This window comes from Chelmon rostratus, chromosome 19, assembly GCF_017976325.1.
Source record: "Chelmon rostratus isolate fCheRos1 chromosome 19, fCheRos1.pri, whole genome shotgun sequence".
Classification (NCBI taxonomy): domain Eukaryota; kingdom Metazoa; phylum Chordata; class Actinopteri; order Chaetodontiformes; family Chaetodontidae; genus Chelmon; species Chelmon rostratus.
This window is the reverse complement of record NC_055676.1, coordinates 2,922,588-2,945,552: the sequence shown is the minus strand read 5'-3', so window position 1 is coordinate 2,945,552 and position 22,965 is coordinate 2,922,588. Positions and strand designations below refer to the sequence as shown.

Here is a 22,965-nt window from a genome sequence, read left to right as displayed (position 1 = left end):
GCGGATATGATGGAATCGATGAAAACAGACCTGATTCATTCACACGCGCTCGAGACACGCGTCACGCGCGCAGAGCAGTCAACTCTCGCTGCCTAAATATGGACAACGTCCTCGTTCGGATCCACGCTGAAAAAAAAGGTGTGGGGCTCGTGCAGCTGGTATTCCATCGTCGAGCTCTGCCCCGAGCCGCTCAGACGAGCCTTCCGCGCGCTCCTGTCCGCCTCTGTCCCCGCCACAGACCGCCGTCTCTGTCTCTGTCTCTATCTCCGTCCCCGTCCGGATAACCAGGCGCACTTCTCCTTCTGCTGCAAGCCCAGCACCTGAGCAAACATGGAGGCCATCAAGAAGAAGATGCAGATGCTGAAGCTGGATAAGGAGAACGCGATAGACCGGGCAGAGCAGGCTGAGGGGGACAAGAAGGGAGCAGAGGACAAATGCAAACAGGTACAGAGGTCCTCGGAGGGGGCTCAATCAGCCCGTCCCCTGAAGTTTGTCATTCATTGATTATTGTCTTCTAGCGTCTTTGTGCAGGCGTTTTCTTACAAGTTATAGGTGCTGAATCTCGTGAAATGAAAAGCCTACAGTGCGTTTATTAATGGAGTACTTTTCAAAACACTGTTTCAAATATGAGAAAGGCAGTTAAAGCACAAAAAGTGAACTCAGCAAGTGAAGGCAAATTTTGAGCAAGTTTCAGGTCTGTCAGAGTTATAAGACTGAAAAGACAACAGCAGTCTAACTTCAGTGAGCTTATTGTATCAGTGTGGATCAACCTCTGAGCTGAGGCACAGAGAGAAGGAGAAAGAGAGAAGTCACCAGGCTCCAGGAGAAAGGCTGTGTGACTGTTGAAAGATGAAATACCACATTCTTCTGCTCATTTTGAGCTCCTGCAGCCTTACTTGGTCTGGTATGACCACAGATATTGCTGTGCACTGACATCACTGAGTCAGTTTGCTGACTGCTCTTTTTCTACCACTGTGCTTTAACAGTTACCATTAGCTGGCAGTTGTCACGGCGGCCAGTGTTCACCCAAGGCTACCTGCTTTAAAGGTGCTGAGCACAGTGTCAGAATGTTCTCTAAAACACACAGGTAGCCCATGGATGTTACAGTGGGGGTCATGTGACCACTCCTCCCATAACCCCGATTCCAAAAACGTTGGGACGTACAGTGTGATCATTTGCAAATCCTTTTTGACATATACTCAATTAAAAACAGCACAAAGTCATTATATTTAATGTTTGACCTCATCAGCTTCATTGATTTTTGTGAATATCTGCTTATTCTGAATCTGATGCAGTGACACGTTTCAAACAAGTTGGGACAGGAGCAACTAAAGACTGGGAAAGATGTGGAACGCTCCTAAAAACACCTGTTTGGATCATTCCACAGGTGAACAGGTTGATTGGTAACAGGTGATAGTATCATGATTGGGTATGAAAGGAGCATCCTGGAAAGGCTCAGTGGTTCACAGCGAGGATGGAGCGAGGTTCAACACTTTGTGAACACATGACTGTAGAAAGAAGGTTACTGCAGCAGGTTAAACCGCTGTCAGTAAACTCAGTTCATCGGCAAATGATTGCATTCTGTTTTTATTCAGGTTTTACACAGCGTCCCAACATTTTTGGAGTCAGGGTTGTAGTTCTGGGTGTGACCTGGTTCAGCATTGTGAGTGTATTGGCTGATATGAGCTTATTACAGATATGTTGTATCAGAATATAAATCTGTGACTGTGTCTCTGAAAAGCTGCACTATGCGCAAATGTCAAAAATATTAGAAACCGTGTCTTCATTACATTGTTCATTTTTACACTGAAAAATGCCCCACTCTGTAGATATCTTGGTCTCAATTCTTTAAGAACATATTTTGTTCCTAATTAACTTATGTGGGCATGATATACCTTATGAGATAGTTGACAGTCCCCTGCCAGGTGTGAACCAGGGACGATGCAGTTCATGGTCAGCACCTCATCATCATTATTTTGTGACATCTTGGATTTGACTAACTAAATAACTGGATCGTTGAATTCTGATATACTCATTGTTGCCAATCACAGTCCAGGGCATCGTGTTGTTGTCTGGATGGTACAGAGTTGGACGATGTGAACACACCGGATGAAGCGTGTTGTTTTTTTCCTGACAGTTAACTAGTGCACTGGCCATGGAAATAAATGATGAAAAAAAATGTTGGATGAAGATCTTAATTCCACTCTGTCTCATGCTATAAGATACTGTAATCGTAAAACGTGATACAGCAGCATGTGCACGGATCACATCACAGGAATAAAACATGAAACACAAAGTTGGAAAGGAAGTTGTGCTCTGATAACCTCTGTTAGCTGTTTCATGCAAATACAGTCAACAAGCCAAGTCATTTATACAAAGCTTCAGCAGAAAGTCTCTTAATAGCGCCACCTATGGTTGGTACTTAGTTCCACAAAGTCTGCGACAGCTCAGAGCGTGCTGATTGACCAATGAACATCACCATCCAGTTCATTTAAAATTTGCTGCCCCCTACTCAAATCCAGCTACAGTTTCCAGTTGTGAGCTGAAAACCTCATCACTGAAGTAACATAGTGAATCTCTCTTTATGGAGGACTCGCTGTCTCTCCTGTGAGTCTCCACGCTGTCGACAGGATCAGGTAGCAATCAATGAACAGATAGCAACTTTCAACAATGCAGCTGTCTGCATAGCATTTGTTCCCAGAGGATGCCAGCTCGGAGCTATGACAATGCCTTCTCATCCCTCTCTGCCTATGAGCACTGAATACTGGCATGTCTATTTCTGTGGTCCCTCTGAAGACCCCCACCTTCTTTGAATTGTTGCTCCTCGCAGAAAGACAGTCAATGCTGTTGGTTTAGGAGTTGCCTCAATGTCGACTGTAAGATCAGGCCCGCCCGAGGCTATTTGTGACTGAGAGGCCTTACATGGCTACAGACTTGGAGAGACTGTCAGAAGTGATATAGGAAGGACATTTGTTCTGGGAACAGTGTGGTGGGACCACATCACTGTCATTTACAATTGGCTTTTTATAGTCCTTAAAGCTGTTGTTGCAGATGGCAACTTGCTGAAACAATCTTTGGAGATGAGTCATCAGATAATAAAAGCCTTCAGTCCAAAATGGACGTGGCTCATCTCATTGTAAACAAGACAATGCTCAGCATCGCAGCTTGTTTTATGGGGTCAGAACAGGGCTTATCCTCTTGGGAACATGAAAATGCTCATCAAATTTCATGACAATCTGCAATTAGATCATTATTAGAGTGTCCAAAACCACAAGGGTTCTTCCTCAGGGGAGTATAAATCTGTGGATTTAATTTCATACTCTCATAGTTTATGATTTGGTAGGAGGTTAGGGGAGTAGTACACATTCGTTAGCTGCATATATGGCACAACTGACAAACTTGAATTTACAGGAAGGTTGTGGAATTTCATCATACATATGTGACATGCTCACTATTAACTGTAAACTGTTAAGTATGCAAGGGTGCAAAGCCAGGAGGGGTCAGATTGTTCTATGAGATGGGCCTTCAGAGCTCACTCGCCTGATTTGTTGCTAGAGGGAAGGTCAGGAGGCCAACAGAAACATTAGGAATCATCCCGTGGACACTGAATATTCACAGTAAACTTGAGGGGAGTCTGGTTAGTTGAATGTTCCCCTAAAATGCTATGTTCATCGAGGGGATATTTGAAATAGCAAATAAATCTGTGGGAAACGAGTAATGCTGCCTGGATTACATTCATACTGAAACACTGAATGTATCAATGGCTGCGTATGGCAGCAAGAACATGATTAAAACCCAGGAAATGCGTGAAACTAGTTTGCATGAAGTGTCCACATCTAATGGCAAAAGTGTTTGTGTGGTGTGGGAGGGGCCTGGTGCACTAACTGTTCAAGAGAGCACAACCTTCTCCAATCTCTGACCTAACTGTTGGCGATGGGAGTTGCATTGTGGGTAATGTAGGTACAGAGTTTTGATAAGGAAGAAAAATATGTTGAAATAAAAAGAAAAAAAATCTCTGGTTCAAGCCATTTGGAGCCATTTTTTAAAAATGCCCATCATGAGTCTGACAACGTTACAGAAGTGCAACGATGAAAAACAGAGTACTCTTGGTAAGGCTAGGAAAGATGATGGTGAAAGATGGCTGAATATCAAAAAAGGCAAAGCTGACTTGAAGTATGAGAACAGACGGCTGTCTTTCCTGAACCGTAGTCCTGAACCACCAAGTCCTGAGCTTTGTACATCCAGCCATCCACCCTGACCTCCTTATCCTCCTCCATTCATTTATTTCAAAATGTGTTTGTCAAAGCAACACGCATGGATTTTGTAGGAGGCAGGTTTTGTTGAGAACCACATTGTTGGATGGAGAATGTGGTCTTCACAGGCCAAACTGCAGGTGGTGCAAAAAGAGTTCCAGCCATTGGTTATGATGTACGCGTCAAAGACCATTTTTTCAACTATCTAACACGTTCTGTTTCTGCGTTTCTCTTCCTGTGCGCTGGCGTACTCGGCCTGTAGCTGGAGGAGGAGCTGCTGGGTCTGCAGAAGAAGCTGAAAGGAGTGGAGGATGAGCTGGACAAATACTCGGAGTCGCTGAAGGATGCCCAGGAGAAGCTGGAGCAAGCAGAGAAAAAAGCAACAGATGTGAGTGAAGGGAGCTGGTGCCAGGGGTCACATTGCTGCAGAGAGGCAACTATATTAAGACCACATTAACCTATTGTACTCAGCCCAGTCACATCTGATCCCTACACAGTAACATAGGTGTCATGTTGTTGACTGCATATGCTCTTATTCTGACATGTTTCATATATCACTGCTCAAACTGTTTCAATCAGGTGTTGTAAGAAGTAGCAGCAGGTCGTTTTACTTGTGTTACGGCACAGTTGTAAATTTAGACCATCAGTGACATTACGAGTGTTAAAAGCCAGCAGTGTCAAGTCTTAGCTGCTCTTGTGTTTTAAATATGCACAGAGCAGTTTGTTCCTGTCAGTCAAACTTTACACTCCCACCACTGCACTCCAACATCTCTGATATGCCCAACAATCATTCTAATGTTCATTTTGAGGAGCACAAATTACAGCAGGTTGTGCTCAATCTCTGAAGCATCATCATTAGCTACTGCTGAGCACTGCTGAGCTGATCTGTCATGTGCAGTATCAGATTCTACCAACATATCATAAAGCTTGTCAGCACCTCAAGGCAAATGCCATCCATTCTAACAAATCTGGAGAGCTTGGCGTAGAGGGTTTGGTTTCCTTGCTTGGTTTCTTCCTGTACAAATGCTGCTGCTCCGTAAGTAAGTATTGTTTAATTAAAAAAATAAAAATACATGAGTACTCTATAATCTATATAATGAATCAATATTAACACTAAACTAAACTACACTACACTAAACTGTGCTTGTTACTCACCTTTTCACTCTGTGTTTCACACTGTTGAACACTAGTGAACAGGGACTTTAGACAATGTGTTGCCACTGCAGAGCAAAAAGATTCAACATTGCCTTTTATTGTCATTGAGCATAACATGTCAATGAAATTTGCATTGCAACCCCCATCTTAGAAATAAGATAATAAGAAAGATAAGAAAGATAATAAAATAAAATAAAATAACATGCTGTGAAAATATGCATAAATGCAATAAAAAAATATACTAAGACAATAAAAATATACTAAAACAATAAACAAAATATACCAACAACAGCTGAAATATGCTAAAATGTATATACTGAGATGCAGCTAACAATTAGGTAAGCGTGTGTACTTAAATGTTAAGTGCACAGAAGGTGCAGGTGTGAAAAGTGCAGTGTGCAGTGGCTCATAGTCCTCACAGTCTCTCACTCCAGTGAGGGGCTGCTGGGGGTGATACCTCTGACAGCTCTGGGGAAGAAGCTGTCCCTCAGTCTGTTGGTGGTGGTGCGGATGTTCCTGTACCGCTTTCCTGATGGAAGAGGTACAAATAGTCTGTGGCCCGGATGGCTGGGGCCCGTGGCGATGGATCTTGGATCATACACAGGTTAGTCCAGGACAAAAGTTGTTCCTGGCTAAACGTTTGCTACAGTGCACTTAATTTGGAAAAACATGGTGTTGGCCACTTAAATTTGTGAAAACCACACATATCAGGTAGGCTAATTGATAGGTTCACAATTGTTTGTCTGTCACATGTCCATAATCTGTCTTAAAACAATAATCCCACCTGTTCAGACTGGTCTTAAAAAGGTCCATTCAAATGCACTTCCAGTGTAAATGATGGGAGACAAAATCTACAGTGCTCCTTCCATGTAAAAATGTGCTTCAGATTTTACCTACATTTTTTTAATTTCAGTCTTCAGCCACCTGAATCCAAAGCTACAGTCTTTTTAGTTTAAAAAACCCTCAAAATTCTCTTCACAAAGAGTGAATTTTACATTAAGAAAGACTAACTTCTGATCGCCTCTGGATTTATCTCATTCAGACTGCTCATATTAGCTTCTGATACAGCCCCATCACAACCTGTTGCCCCTTGACATTTCACCCTGGTGTCACTCATGCGAGTGTGCACACATCCTTCCTCCTTGCGTCTGGCTGAATCAGAATCTGAAGTAGGTTTATTGCCACGTAGGTTTTCACATACAAGGAATTTGCCTTGGTATTCTGGTGCATAACAGAGTAAAAGAATAAGAGAGAAAAGAAAAAAGTCAAGAATCCTAAATATAAAATAAAAACATTCAAAATAGTCTGTAAAATATACAAAATAAGTTAGAATATGTGAAGTATAAAAAAAATGTGCAATGTGCAGAGATAATAACCCGAAAGTGTCTATGAGTCTGTCAGGGTAACCTTTGCAACCTTTTCCAGCATGGTGACCATCAACACCTTTTTGTCTGAGCTTTACAGAAATGTCCTTTAATAGAGACATGGCACTATATAAACCTGTAAAGACCAGGTTTTGATGATAAAGGACCCAGGTTTATAGTCTTTTTATAGGACAGGGATGGTTAAAGTCACACCTGAATGTCATTTGGCTCCAATTACCCCTTTAAATGAAATGATAATCTTAGAGGTTCACATGCTTTTTCCAACAAAGACATTTTAATGTTGGATAATTTTGCTAAATAAGTAAATGAATAATTATAAATTGTTTTGTACTATTTGTTTAACTGGGTCCTCTTGATTTAGTTTGATTGCTTGATCTTAATTACTTTTATGTAGAAATTCTATAAAAGAAAAGGGCTGACAGACTTTCTTGCAGCGTTGTAGAGTTCCTCTAAGCTAGTGCATAATTATATGGGTGTGTTTTGATGACCAGGACTGGTAATTCTAGATAGTTAGGGCATTCATGAGTTATGAATCACAGCATTTCTGACCAATTGCAGTGCAAAATAGAGTGGTGCAGGGAAGAGTGAGGACGCTGTTTGTCCTGAGTGGGACCGTCCTGTGTGCAGTGTTACTGTGATGTTACCAAAGATGGAAAAGAATTTTAGCAAAGCATGAATTTGTTTATGCTTACAGGAGTCTGCTACTGTAGGTGGTGTTGCCTCACGTCATCAGGTTCTTTCCACAAATACTTTAGCACTGTACATGCAGCAGGAGACATGGCAGAAGATGAAGTCAGATTTACTGTCTTTTAAACAGCTGCATTATATAGTTATTTATGTGTGATTCTAAATGTTAAATACTTTTATATAATAATATATAAATAATATATTAAACCTGACAATTTTTTTTTTGTCATACACCAAATGTAAATGAGAATTCAACTTCAAACGTGTTGAACAAAGTTCGGTGCCAACTACAACTGATGGTACAGTGTGTGAAGGAAAGGGCAGAGTACCTGTCATATATGATAAGCAATGAAAAAAGCAATGTGTAGACCGGTCCTTCAGAGTTTCCTGTTACAAATCACATTATATAGCCAGGAGCAGATATGGCAAACAGAAAGAAATGAGGTTAACAGCAGTGTACTGAGTTTAAGGTATTTGATAAAAGTACATCAGAGTCCTGCAGTGAGAGCAGTTGTACAGACAGATGTACACTAGGGGAAATTGATTGCTTGTGGTTTTCAATGGTGAACCAAAACACACATTTAAATCCCCCACATAAACCCCTACCCATCCCTGATGTGCGTTGTGTATACAAAGGAAATAAATCTATTTAGAAATGTATTATACTTATGGCAAATTTACAGCAACAGTATTTATGACCTACACTCTCAAGATTAATATACAGTAATTTTAAAAAATTCAGCACAGGGTACTGTCTATTTATACTGAGTGTGTTGTATATTAATTGGTGGGATTATTGAGCAATAGCAGATCTATAACCCCCATTCCAAAAAAAGATGTGTAAAACATCAATAAAAGAGAATGTGATAATTTGCTAATCCTTTTTGACATATACTCATTTGAAAACAGTACAAAATCAATATATTTATTGTTATGACCTCATCAGCTTCATTGATTTTTTTTAAAACATCTGCTTATTCTGAATTTGATGCAGAAACATGCTTCAAACAAGTTGGGACAGGAGCAACAGACTGGGAAAGCTGTGGAACGCTCCAAAAACACCGGTTTGGATCATTCCACAGGTGAACAGGTTGATTGGTAACAGGTGATAGTGTCATGATTGGGTATGAAAGGAGCATCCTGGAAAGACTCAGTGGTTCAAAATCTAGGTGATAGAAATTAAACTCTTTGATTAGTAAGTTTGACCGTCTGACCCAGGAGTCACTACCACCATGATGCCACACAGCTGATTGAGATTGTTTGATTGATCTGTTCTTCTGATCTCTGTGGTGTCACAGTAGTGTTACTACAAACAAACACAGGTCTTACTTTCAAACATTCTAACATTGTTAAGTCTTTTATTTCAACCCCTTTTATTGCTTCTTGCCTTAACCATTATAATTAGCCCAGTCGGCTCATAACACTTAAGGGAAAACAAGGTGACCGATGTGTATGGACTGGACACAATGTTCCTGAAAAGGTTTAGTGAGTGCTTGTCAGATCCAATACAAATAAATAATAAAACAATAAATCCATTAATCCATTAATGAAGGGGGTCTTTCCAAGAGCATAGAAGACAGCTATAATAACACCTATTTCCAAAACAGGTATGCACTTACAGTAAGTTCGAAGGTAACGAAAGATATGTAGCAGAACAACTACCCTTTCAGACTGCATCCCATGCGGTTTGGCTTATATCTAGCTAAAGTCTTCAGCCATTTTCTTCCAGTAAATCTAAGGAAACTTGCCAGGCTTTCAATGTTTGACTTCTTCCCTGATGCTGTATAATGGATGCAGTCCAGTACCTCAGGCATCAGCTCTGATCTTTGTTTAGCCTCTACATGAATGATCATCACCACTGATGCTGCATAGGAAATCAGAATTTACTGAGCTAGGACAATCTAAACCATATTTACAGATGCTTGTCTTGTCTGTAAGAACCTGCATGGCTCAGCTCCTCCCCCCATAATACTTTATAAAGCAGAGAACAACTGATGATAGACACAGCAGCTCTGTGGTAGGAGGGGGCAGTCTGCCAGCACTTCTCAGAAACTGTGACATATATCGTTTATTTAAAATCAATTTTAATTTATGGTTAGAAGACGATCAAGTGTGTGGCCAGACTCTGTGACAAGCAGGTCTGTGCCAAGTTGGCACTTGTGTACTTGATAGTTAGGACTTCACAAGTTCGACGAGTTCGGTTAACTTCACTGTAACGTACAGTATATATACAATAAAATGAAATATGATATAGCACAAACCTGCCTCTATTCATTCTTCATTTTCAAGATGCCCAGTGGCAGGAAAAAGATTGTGGAAGGTTGTTGTTGTGGATGTAGGTGAATGAATAAGGAGAAGCAAATTTAGACATTATAAAATTAGACAGAAAGCACCAAATTGGATCAGACCTGGATTGCCGTTGCCGTGGGTACGCTTTATAAAGATGCTGACGAGGAGGCTGTTCAAGTGAGGAGACAAATCAGTCAAAGAAGAGACAGGATACGATGGAGGATGAAGAGGAGACAAGACACATCAGCATGTCTCTTACTTTTCAGTTAACCTGTCAACCCATTTATATGAAGATGACTAGACCAAACTTCCCTACAATGACCATGTGCCCCGACAACAAGCCCGTGAAACCGAGTTGCTGCACGTGGTCTACTGGCTTTCCTGTGCAGCCACCTGCAAGGTAACTGCAGACACCTGTGCCATGCCACCTGCCACAGTCTGTCTACAGCATTGAGAAGGAAATGACGACCATACTCAACAGAGCAATGCATTTCCCTAAACCAGAGGACATGGAGGAGGCGGGGCCGGCTTTGTTCACCTTGCTGTGCTGCTGGTACCATCAATGGGTGCAGCATCAGGATTTTTCATCCTGTAAAGCCACAGAAGGAATGCTACATAAGCAGAAAGCTTGTCTCCTAAGTGCTTCTGTAGGACATCCATCTGTGATGCGAAGGGTGCCAGATATGCACCCTTTGCATGTGCACATTAGCAATCTGTACATGATACAATTGTTATATGCAGCTCGGCCATGTACCAACAGGCTCTGTATCCACCAGCTGGGTGCTTTTGATTGGGAAACAGAGGATACCTATGTGTGCAGTGTCCTGTTGGTTTTCTGACATGACACTGCCAGCCTGTAGCGAGAAAAAACACTCTGTTTCATTAAACACACACAAACAACAGATGTTACTTTGGTGACTCTGATTTGTGTGAAAGCAGAAGGAGGAAGGATGCACTGAGGAGGAAAGATGCACCGACTTCACTTTTACCAAATCTCACTCCAAACTAAACTGAAAAGTTGGCAGCCCTGTGCTCCAAAGTTTAATGTAACAAAAGTTATTTATATAAGGGGATGAGTAATTTAATGGAATAATTCAGTGATTTAAGGTCATATTATTAATTTGAGTTGACATCACAGTTATTGTCAGTTCAAATTAAGCAATTAGAAAGTACAAATTAATATTAATTACCTATTAACACTAATTAATGAGCACTAATGATGTACAGCATTTGTCCAGTTATCTGCCAGGGCCAGTATGTTTCCTGTCATTTCAAAATAATAGTCTTGTCGATAATCGCTTTATTTTGTAATTGTAACCGGAAGTATCTTGCGTTGATTCCTGCCCCTGGCTCCGTTGCCACGGAAACACCGTGAACACCTTGGAGAAGCGAAGTTGAGTCTTCACAGCATGGCGTCCTTAACGTCCATAGACGCTGTGAGAAGGAAGATCCAGACACTGCAGCAAGTGGCGTACGACGCGGAGGACCGAGCCGAGCTGCTGCAGGCGGAGGCGGACATGGAGAGGCAGGCCAGGGAGAGGGTAACACACCGAAACACCGTCCGAAGACCGCTCCACCGGAAACCAGGGGAATTCATGAATGAACTCCTGGTCCCTCTCAATAGCACGTAGCTTTGAAAGATGGAAAACAACCATCTCTCAGATGTAGAACAGTACTAAAATACATACTGAGTAACTAGTGCAAGTTAACCGTCAAACGTAAATGTCATCCGGTCACCTGTGACCGGAAGTAGCAGTAATGCTCCAGCTTTACCACAGCTACCTTTAATAGAGTGAGAGTGTGTTACTTTAATGATGTCCGGAGCTAATGCAATATAAAGTCCAAGAGATAGACAAAGCTTCAGTTGCCAGCCCACTCGAGGTGGAGAAATAGTTAACATTATGGAAAAGTATGGAAATGTGTTGGCAAGATATCATCACAATAAATTAGACTTTAAATTCTACTGTGTATCCCACATTAGGCTGACTTTAAAAACCTTCGTGGTTGCTTAACTATAATCTTTCATTTCAAAGTGGACATTCTTGGCTTGCGTCTCAGACACAAAACCGAAAAGCCAAAAAATCTCTAGACTGCGAGCATTTAGGATACGTCTCATTTTTATTTGATGTGTGAGGTGTGACTCTGCTCTTAAAGGCTTGAGCAACAGTGCAGCAACAATGTTTTTCTTCAACAATAATATCATCATGAAGTATTTTGTGCTTTTGGACTAACTTACTCTTAAGCAACTGGACCCAATGTCTGGTTGCCGTGTTTTTACTGTTTTTTCTTCTCTTTTGTTGGTTTGTGTGTCTATTTCCACTACAGTCTCTTATATTTTACAGCGAGCCAAACCTCTATCAATATCAGAGCGTTATCTCAGTTTCATGGAAACATTGCTGATTTTTTTTTCCCATACAAAAGTGTGACCTGGACTGGAGTCATGTGTCAGCAGTCAGTCAGAGTACTAAAACTGAGCAGAAAGGCTTGCAGTATGAACATAGTTGTATTCATCATTTTGATGATTGAAGAGTTAAATGAAGATCAAATCAAACTGAAATGGTTGTATTTATTATGTTTTTTAAGTATTAAGTATTTTATGTATTCAACAGTTCTATAGGCTTCTGCTGCATAAGCAGCTATCACTGTCATTATGGCTATAATGTGACGTCTGCCTCTTATCTATAACGTGCATGCGTGTGTGTGTGTGTGTGTGTGTGTGTGTGTGTGTGTCGGAAGGCTGAGGCAGAGGTGGCGTCTCTAAACAGGCGCATCCAGCTGGTGGAGGAGGAGTTGGACCGAGCTCAGGAGAGGCTGGCTACAGCTCTGCAGAAGCTGGAGGAGGCTGAGAAAGCTGCAGATGAGAGCGAGAGGTGAAGAGCTTCACGTCCATCCACCAAAAACTTACACTTCTTTATTCTTTACCTCCTCTCTGGGTCAGGTCATTTGTCAGTGAATGTACGGCTGTTACCTTCTCTGAACATTAAAGGAAATTTGCAATTGATGAAATTACCACAAAGTAGGTGCCACACAGGCAGTTGTGCACTTTGCCTGGTTAGTAGTCCAGCCTTTATTGTATACAGATAAGACATGTGGTTTGAGGGGTTTTCATGCAGTCTCTTTACAACTGAACAAAAAGTTCATCCTGGAATTTGCAAAGACTTTCCTGTTGGGTTTGGTGGGATGTTCCTGGTTATGGTGTTTCACTGACTGTCCAGGTTTGACTAGTGTATCAACATCTGTGAAAAAAGCAAGTTCACTTCCAGGCGTTGCAGCTGTCCCCATTCATAGCAGACACCAGCTGGTTTGTTTTCCCATTTGCATTCTGTGGTGCTGAGGGGGATGCTGTCACATTAAAATGTGACAGATGCATACCCTCTATATGGGGGTGTTGATTGGAGCAAATTAACATGCTGATGGTTGTGCATATTCATCCCCAGAGGGGCGGTTTGGAAAGTGCTTCTATTTTTAAGTACTCTGTCTTATGGAGGGGTCCTGTTTCAATATCTCTGCCTTTATGCCTTTATTCATTCCCACAAATACATTTGTGTTTAATCAAATTACTATAAACTAATTGACACACAGCTATTCTGGCAGGTTGTACCTCAGTATAGGAGTACTGGTTTGCTCCACTGCCTGCACTGCACCCAGTGGTTTCTTTCATTAGACCCCCAAAGTCTGATAAACCGCTGCTTCACTGCTTCTTTTGAACGTCACACCTCCAGTTTGTAGGACTCCTGCCAGTCGATCATGATCATGATGTCTAAATGAGCTCCTTTAACAATTAAAATGGTATTCAGATTTATCACTTAAACATAGTTGAACCTCCCAAACAGTCATGCCTTGGACCCAGAGTGAGAATACGGATCATGATCACACATGCAAAGTAGTTTCAGACTGACGCCTTATTGCTGCACCTCTTGTCATTTAGAGGAATGAAGGTCATAGAGAACAGAGCAACAAAAGACGAGGAGAAAATGGAGATCCAGGAGATGCAGCTGAAGGAGGCCAAACACATTGCTGAGGAGGCCGACCGCAAATATGAAGAGGTGGGGGAATCACTGCTCTTTGCATGACATTTTGGAAAAACACTGACAGTTAGTACAATCTGTATTCCAGAAGTGGATCACAGTAATAGTGTCAGTGAGGATGAATGACAGATCCTCTTTCTAACATTAGCATCTACATTAGTTTGGTGCCCTGAATGTTTGCAGGTCGCTCGTAAACTGGTGATCCTGGAGGGCGATCTGGAGCGATCAGAGGAGCGTGCCGAGGTGGCCGAGGCGTAAGTCAACACCTGCACCATGAAAACTCACACTGACACAAGAGCCGCCGTACATTATTCATGGTGTCATAGTGGAGATCATGTGATCACTACTATGACAACATGCGATCTTACACCTTCACTTGTCATTGATGACTTTCTTCTTGTCCCCTAAGTGTTTATATTGATAGTAGGGGGAATTGTAAGTGATGCATGGACTCATAAGGATTCCTCACAACTGCAACTAATGATCATTGTCAGTTAACCTACTGATTCTTTTTAGAGACTGATTAATCATTTGGGCTATAAACATAAATTGAATATGTTTGCCATTATTATTTTATAAATGACCTAAATGATTAATCAATTAGTAAAGTTATTGTTTATTTAGTTTCTGTTGATTGACTAATTGATTAATCACCTAATCATTTCAGCACTAGCGCAAAGTATTCTTGTCCTGGAGGGTCATATCGCCGTGTATGATCACAAGGTGCAGGACATAACAAATGCACCAATCACACAGAGCCCAGGGGCCAGATGTATGAACGATGTGTATTAACCACGGGCCTTTCCCCCACGTGAGCTGGTGTGTATAAAGGAAGAATGAGCAGTGAGAGGGTGCACACCTTAAGCAAACCTCAGACCAACATACACCAGTTTTCTACAGATTACTGCAGGTGAAATAATGAGGTGGAGACGAGAGATTTAACCTCATAATAAAGCATTGTTTGTTTAGGTTATTATTTTTTTGCCAGTTTCACTGACTTTCACTGATTGTTTGCAGCCTCCACTGTAAAATGACACTCAGAGGTGCATTTGATCGAGTGATAAATTTGATCATTCTTTTTTATTGACACTGAAACATCACTTTCCTGTTAAAGATCTTTTTTGATGTGCTCTATCAATGAATTATTGATCGTCCTTGTGACGTTTCATGATGGTGACTGAGAGATTACAGCGATGAGGGTTTACAGGTGATGAATTGGTGTTACGGGCGCTGTAAATAGCCACAGCTGTGTGGAATGACAGCTGTTCTGATGCTGCTGGGGAACCTCGCTGATGGAGCAGTCAGCTCAGCTGCACTCTTTCTTCTTTGCCGTTCTTCTCATTCACTGGTCTAATGAGTGGGGGGGCGAGCACGGGTATCAACATGCAAACAGATGAGATTTATAAAACAGAATCAGGCGTACGCACAGCTTTAATCTGACAAAAAGAAAGCGTATGCATGTTTCTGCCTTTATGCGTACAAATGCAGTACCTACACACAGTTTTATGCATCTGGCTCCAGGATCTGTGTTTTGTGTTCTCCTTCTGTGTGTTTTGATGTAATGCAATGCCTGAATACACCACCACCGCCTGTATGGGACTTGTTGTTGTTTGTTATTACCCACTGTGCCCCCTCACCCCCTCCTGGACTAACCCCTGCAGGCGAGTGAGGGAGCTGGAGGAAGAGCTCAGGCTCATGGACCAGAATTTGAAGTCCATGGTGTGCGGAGAGGAAGAGGTACTTACTGTACAAACTCCACCGAGGTCTCATTCTGACCTGCTGCCTTCTGCTCCTCTGACCTGCAGGCTCTCAGCGCCTGTCTCTGTTTTCTGTCTAACCTGCACTTACGCTCTCAGACATCAGGCATGCGCTTCAAACAGCACTGAAAGATAAGTCTGGTGATATTGTATATTGTCAACAAATCCCATGAGAAGACCAAAAGCAAGAGTGGGTTGATTCAGGGGCGTATGCTTGGTTATCAGAGGTAGGGGACATAAAGAAGTTACAAAAAAAAAAAGAAAAGAAAAAAAACACCACAGCAACTCCAGTTTTAATCTTTTATATTAATTTATATCAATCTAACAGATGCTGTCTATGATTATTATGATAAGACTGCCTATCATGATTTTATAGTATGTATTAAAGTTATTCTTAGTTTCATTGTTAGATAATATTATATCTTTACTGAAAACTGTCCTTTAAAACACAGTAATAACTGAACCTAGATCAGCCTATCAACCTTTTAATCTGCTCCAGCTCTGCTGAGTGTTGTGTGTATCCAAAGCCTGATATATCTCTTCCTCTGTGCCATACAGCTCCATTGTTGTCCAAAAGCTATAGAGAGCTGAAGTGAAACTAGAACTTCTGGGTTCTGTTCCCGAGTAAGAAACACTGATGAGCGGCTACATTTTCATGGGAGCTGCAGTTTTATGGATGCTGTTTAGCTTCGTTCAACTCGTCAAGTGCTGCAGTGGATGTGTCTTAGAATATGTGAAGTGAATCCCAGAGACATGTTTCATTCTTTCAGAAAAATCGATGAAAGAAATGCTGAATGAGAGATTGCACTGAGCTACAGAGGTTTGCGGAATCAAGGCCAGACAGGAAGTGATGTCATGGCTCGATCAAAAGGCAGCGAGGCACATTGTTGTACTGGGTGACATGTTCCTTCGTTAACATGAACAAACGCACTGTAGTTTGTTTTGACTCAGTCCCACATACACTGTCTCACTGCCCCAAATACTCAGTATGGCACATAATATGGATCAATGCACCACTGAGATAGTCCCAAACAAACGCACCATTTCCTCCTGTTTGAGTGATGTTTGCTAAAAAACTACAGTGGATACTACAGAATACATTTATGAGGCCTTGTCAAAGATTTACGTCTTCAGCTGGGACAGTGTAGGGAACCAGGAAGTGTTAAGAGACAGACAAACACATCCTTGGTGTGGGTGTTTTCATGAGGTTTGTTGACAATAAGAGAAGTAGAGAATAACAGCACACTTAGACTTTAATTTGGGATTTATCTACATCTTAATTTTTTTGGTTATAATCTGCCATCCATCCAGGTTAGTTTCATCGCTACCTGAACCCTTCTGCCTACAAATTTTCCTTTAAAAACTTTAAAAATAACATTTGCTAAAAGCTAAATATCAGTCAGATAGAAATAGGTCATGACAGAGATCCTTCTTCTGTCTTTGAGTAGGACAGTGTTGGAGTGGTCCTTCGAACAGTGTCAGGGTTTGATCACCTCTGCTGCCCTACCTTTCAAATCACTGCCTTTTCTTCTCTTGCTTTTCCTCTTTCTTGCGTTGCTCAGTAAATCAGGTGACCTTGAGGAAGAGTTGAAAAATGTCACCAACAACTTGAAGTCACTGGAAGCCCAGGCTGAGAAGGTAAAGTAAGAGCTGAGGGGCATTCAGCCTCAGGACTGGCCAGTCAGGCTGTTGCCGTCCATCCTAATGTACGAAGTGCAGCCTTAAAGAATACTTCACAAAACCAAAGGCATTAAAGTACTTCGAACACACTCAGTGATAGGGAGCCATGTCCATGCAACAGCACACATGTAGTCCTCGTGAACCTGCCAGAGAGGAGGAAGGTCCTTGCTTTGAAGGATCAAACACCATGGTTACTGTTAATGTGACAAGTAGCCCAGTTTGGTGCCTCTTATATGTTATCATCACATTCAACTCTCACGGATAAGCATCAGTCCCTCACAGCAGAGCTATTGAGTTTTGTCTTATGTCGATTTGTACAAGATTTTTTTTTATCATGCAGTCGACAGAATGTTTTTTATCCACAAGGTTAGAGGTTAGAGCTAGTTTGGAGGAGCTGTTCAGTCTTCAGTGTGTTTCTGTCGTATGACTTGAATGTGCTGTAATGAACATGAGGGGCACAAACTGTCGTTCAGGTGACATAATGACATGGTTCAAATCCCTGCAGCCGTCTCAACATTTCACTCTTTCTTCTTGTGTTTCACACCCAATCATGCAAAGCTGTCCTTTAAAAATATTCAAATCATCTGTCCGCAATAATACAGCAAAGAAGTGTATTTGCCATCCATTTATGAAGTCTGCCTCCTTTTACTAGTTCATTCTGTGGGTGTAGTGTATTTTAATTGTGTTTTATTAATACCCTTGTATGCTTGGATTTCAGTACTCACAAAAGGAGGACAAATACGAAGAAGAAATCAAAGTTCTTACTGACAAACTGAAAGAGGTGAGATTTGTTCATATTTGTGTCTCAGTGTCACTGTTCCTGCTGCTTCCTCCTCCAGATGAAGTGAATAAACAGAGAGGCGGTCTTAATACATGTCAGACTGTACTGACACATGTTGTGCTGTGGTTTGTGTCCCAGGCCGAGACCCGTGCAGAGTTTGCAGAGAGATCTGTGGCCAAGCTGGAGAAGACCATTGATGATTTAGAAGGTATTCAACACTCACCTGCTGTCTCTGCCTGTAACATGTCCTGCAGTGAATAATGCTCAACCTGATAAAGTAACAAACAGCTTCACTAATCCCAGTTCTGCTGGAGGAACTGAGCTAAAGACTGGCTGGACAGTTTTAGTTGATGACGCCGTAGATGATTGGAATCTCTAGCTAATGTAGATAAGTTTATTTGTGTGGTTATGCAATCTAACACCTGACTTGTACTTCGTGTGTAAATATGTAGTGGTCACCAGTTTAATCCACCCAATGGCAGAATGAGAATAGTGAGACTCAGCCTTGTTTCTGTGGTTTTCAGCTTTGCACCACAGTTACATGAGGATCTGTAAAGGCTTAGGGTGTCTCAAATCTAGAATCATGGTGCTCTCAAGTGCCACCCTGTACGTTTGATGTAACTTACATGGAGCACACATCTACATAGATATCACAGCGGCTATATAACACTAAAATGTTACTATCTGCTCTCTGCTGCATTGGGAGCATTTACAGATGGCAGTCCATGCATACAAACAGACATACATTTTGGGTTATGCACAAATGTCCACCCTCATTCCCTTGCACACCCTCACAGACATGACAGAAACAAAGCATACATGATACGAACCATCGCAGCTGAGTGGACAGCTTTTCATATGCAGGGTAATTCAGAGGTCTTTACATACATACAGCAGAGAAAACAACAGAATAGTTGACAGAGAATTTATTTGAAGAGTGAAGTAAGAACAACGAGAAGTTCAAGAAAATCAAAAGCTGAAAATGTGAGCAAATAACATTAAGTGTGCAGATATAAAATCTAAAAGCAGCTTCCACATGCCTGGAGCGTCCAACCTGGTAAACCTCCACATGGCCAACGACCAGCAGGGGGCATGTTTGAGCATCCTCTGCCTCTACGATGTTTCATGCTGCCATTACAGAGCACTGGCAGACTGGGCTGGACTCAGCATGAAATGGTTTACCACTGACACAGTTTGTGTTCAGACAACAGCAGGACAACTTTCAGCAGGCTAGATACAGCATTAAACTGAAGTGATGTCATGAAGCAGCTATAGTCACTTTCCAGATTCATATTTGACACACACAACAGACCATCAGCTCTGAAATACATGGTTATAGATAACATTACCCAGCGGCAGGTTAAATCATTCATTCATCATTAAAATGCAGTATTATTGCACAGCGTTGTTTCTACCACATTTCAGACTTTCAGTCAGATTTTCTAGAGACGTCCATGTCAGAGACGAAGAAAGGCGCAGGCTGTTTACATCGATTGTTTCCAGGTGTGGGTTTCCAACATGGCTTCCAAAGGGTTAACTTAACACCCAGATCATTTCAATTTGATCCAGGAAGTGCTTGTTAGCCTTGGCCTGATACTGATCCTGTTGTGCCTGGCATGTGTCGTACATAGAGGTGTTGAGTGGAGCATTCACCGATGACGCTGCATGATTTGTTGAGTTCGTGTGGATTTGAACCCAGTCTAGAGATCAGAGATTACATCGTTGGCCTCAGTGAGCTTCAAGTTGAAACTGATTTGCTGTAGCTGTTACTGCTGCTCGATGAACTGTAGTAACTTCCTGTCCCTTTGCCTCGTCCCCCTTTCTATTCTGTGCGTGGTCCCTCGTCTGTGTGTGCGTGTGTGTGTCCCCTCCAGATGAAGTGTATGCTCAGAAGCTGAAGGGCAAGGCTCTCAGTGAGGAGCTGGACCTGGCCCTGAACGACATGACTACCCTGTAGCCGCGCTCTCACTTCCTCTCTCCTCCTTCCTGTCTGAACTCTCCTCCGCCTGCTCGCTGTTGTTTTGTTCCATTCCACAGTGACTAGGGGACTAGAAGATTCTACAAATGTAATGTGCTGAATCCACCCACCTCTCTGGTGTTTTTACAGAAGGTTAAGCTACTTCTCACCCATCCACTGTTGTGTGTCTGCTGGTTCACTGAGTTAATGTCCTCTCTTTATTGAAATATTTATGTAAACCTGTTTCTTCCTCCCCCTCTGTAATAAATCTATTAAAGCTCTCTTGACTTTTCTGTCTCCTTCCGGTCTTACCTTCTTTCTTTTCTGTTTACTCCCTCTGTTCAACATTTGTGCTCGGGGTACAGCTTTCTGACACACTCATCTGTCTTTACTTCAATTCAGACTTCATACTAAATCTGTTAGGCTGACGTTTCCAACCAAGTTGGGACAGGAGCAACAAAAGACTGAGAAAGTTGTGGAACGCTCCAAAACACCTGTTTGGATCATTCCAAAGGTGAACAGGTTGATTGGTAACAGGTGATAGTATCATGATTGGGTATGAAAGGAGCATTCTGGAAAGGCTCAGTGGTTCACAGAGAGGATGGAGGAGGTTCAACACTTTGTGAACACATGATTGGATAAAGGATGTTAATACATGGAGTCTGGAACACTTCATAAAACTATAAACACAGTTCATTCAAACTCTCTTTACCTTATGTATAACTATTATATTGAAAGCACAGAACAGTGAACACAAGTGGAGACACGAGTGCAGATTCGACCTAGTTATTCTCACGTCTCATATCCTGTTCCTGATGAAGATACGATGCACATGTAGAGAATATTGGACTCTATAATCAGCATGTAAAGGACACATCAGGTTGATCGGCTGAACTGGCGTAAAAATGGAAGCAAAGAGAACAACTTTTCATCTGGCTTCATCATCAGATTAAAGTAAACATGTGTCAAGTACAAAATACCTGCAAAACCAATGATATTCCCATCATCCTCAGCTGTGCTGAGTGTTTGCTGCTCTGTTAGTGCTGATCAGCAAATGGAAACTATGATGAACGTGGTAAACATTAACATTACACCTACATCTGCATGTTAACTTTGCTATTGTTAGCATACTGATGTTAGCGTTTAGCTTCCTGGTTAGCAAAGAATGTTTTTATTGGTGGTTGTTTTTAGACACCAGTATATGAGTTTGTTGACTGTGTGAAGGGTTGTGAGAACACATCTCCGTTTGGATCACTTGTTGTTTTGCAGATTGAAACAGTGTTTGCGTTAGTTGTTCAGAAAATTGCCCTGTAGTACACTGCATGTCATAACTTGTATTTCGACCTCGCACCGGCACTGGAACTGGTTTGGACCCCACCATATCGGTCCTGTCCCTCCTATCACACCTTCTGTCAACTTCAGCCTGCTCAGACACTTTGGATAGAAAAGTTGGTGTGATAAATTCAGACTTAGCACGACTGCACCGGCCTCATTCCAGCTGAAGTTCATGACCTTGGTGAGTGGGACGTCTGCCTAAATATTACTTTGATTTTACTTTCTGGGGGCCAGCCAGGAGATATCCTGACAAAAAGACATCTAGTCACACACACACACACAGAGTCAGCCAACACCAAGGATGTATGCCTTAGATATAAATCAGATGGCTCATATGTTCAGACCAGCCACCGCGTCCTGGTCACATTTTGGGTCTTCTTCTTCTGTCTCTCGAGCTTTGTGTGTATCCCGGCGCTCTACAGCGCGAGCAGCGCAGCCTCTGTGGATGGAAACAATGATCCTGCTGTTCTAAAGCTGATCTGAGGAAGTTGTTGGGTGGTCTTTTTCAACATGGCAGTTGTCACAGCAAGAATAAACTGTTTCAAAAAATGAGTTGAGGCAGCTGAGAAAAACATGGATTCATCATTTCCTAATAATTTCCTGGAAAGTTTCCTGGAATTAAATGTGTATATACTGTGGTGCTGATTTTTTTATAATTTCAAGTGTAACTGAGCCTGATAATGAGACTCAATTCAGACATATCTGGAACCAGGCTGCGTGTTACCTGCAGTAAACATGCAGTTTAACATAAAACAAACATGCAGTTTAAAGTTTCCAATAATAACTCCATAATGAATGAATGTTTTCTTGGGATTAAATGGAGCAGTTATTTCGCTGTGTGTGTACTTCCTGTGACTTAGTGCTGAAATACTATTTGACAGAATTAATCAACCCCAGTTTTGGTAAGTGATTCATCATTTATGTTATTTATTTAAAAAAACAAAACAAAAAAACACCAAACTTTCTCTGGTTCCAGCTTCAATGTGAGGATTTACTGCTTTTTTCTGTTTAGTATCAATGTGAGCTGGAGGTGTTTTGGACTGTCGGTCAGACAAAATGAGCGATTTAAAACCCTCACCATCTTTTTAGAATTGGTGGGCCTCTGGATGTCCACGCCTCCAGTCCCAGACAGGAAATATATTTGGAAGCTCACCTGTGACTTTGTTTCCTCCTCCAGAGAAACTGGCCCAAGCCAAGGAAGAGAACCTGGACATGCACCAGGTGCTGGACCAAACCCTTCTGGAGCTCAACAATCTATAGAGATCATTCTTCAGAGCCACATGAAGGAGGGGGCAAAACAAAAAAAAAGTTTACTCTCCCACCCAAAGCTCCCAGCGTACGCCCTTACAGGTGGAATCTTAATGTAACGTCAACAGTAGCTGTAAAAAACACGTAACTGTGAGGATTGGTTCAGATGTCAGTCTATGGAGGCCCTGAAGTAACATTAGCAAGAGAGTGTCTTTTCAAACTAAAAGCCATCCTGTGTGCACAAGAAATCACTCATCAGCACAACAATCTGAAGAGCAGAAAGGTTTCTCCTGTTTGACCAAACATGATGAAGCTTCTCTCGTTGCATAAATTCATGAATGGACGTATGTATCTTTTAGAATAATGGAAGACAGAATGATCGTTGCTACTGCACTGAGAGGCTACGACTG

General features: G+C 41.8%; 1 protein-coding gene across 4 annotated transcripts; it reads left to right on the top strand.

Moving 5' to 3' along the window:
* Positions 1–149: 149 nt before the first annotated feature.
* On the top strand, positions 150–22,604 carry LOC121622649 (tropomyosin beta chain). 4 transcript variants are annotated; one of them, XM_041959508.1, is made up of 9 exons: positions 150–444; positions 4,516–4,641; positions 12,506–12,639; positions 13,698–13,815; positions 13,981–14,051; positions 15,459–15,534; positions 17,953–18,015; positions 18,154–18,223; positions 22,485–22,604. In XM_041959508.1, the coding sequence occupies exons 1-9, from the start codon at positions 331–333 to the stop codon at positions 22,565–22,567; spliced, it is 855 nt and encodes a 284-aa protein (XP_041815442.1). In that variant the 5' UTR covers positions 150–330; the 3' UTR covers positions 22,568–22,604. The 4 variants fall into 4 exon arrangements, with proteins under 4 accessions (XP_041815442.1, XP_041815440.1, XP_041815441.1 ...); XM_041959506.1 differs by lacking the exon at positions 15,459–15,534 and adding an exon at positions 17,117–17,192 and having other exon boundaries at positions 152–444; XM_041959507.1 differs by lacking the exon at positions 22,485–22,604 and adding an exon at positions 19,890–20,274 and having other exon boundaries at positions 152–444.
* The last annotated feature ends 361 nt before the right edge of the window (positions 22,605–22,965 follow it).

What these genes read in the sequence shown, in the direction of transcription:
- LOC121622649 (XM_041959508.1), top strand. Translation starts at nt 331, where the DNA reads ATGGAGGCCATCAAGAAGAAGATGCAGATGCTGAAGCTGGATAAGGAG. An exon ending in CAGAGAAAAAAGCAACAGAT is followed by an intron (nt 4,642 to 12,505) that starts GTGAGTGAAGGG and finishes GTGTGTCGGAAG; the next exon opens with GCTGAGGCAGAGGTGGCGTC. An exon ending in TGGTGTGCGGAGAGGAAGAG is followed by an intron (nt 15,535 to 17,952) that starts GTACTTACTGTA and finishes CTTGGATTTCAG; the next exon opens with TACTCACAAAAGGAGGACAA.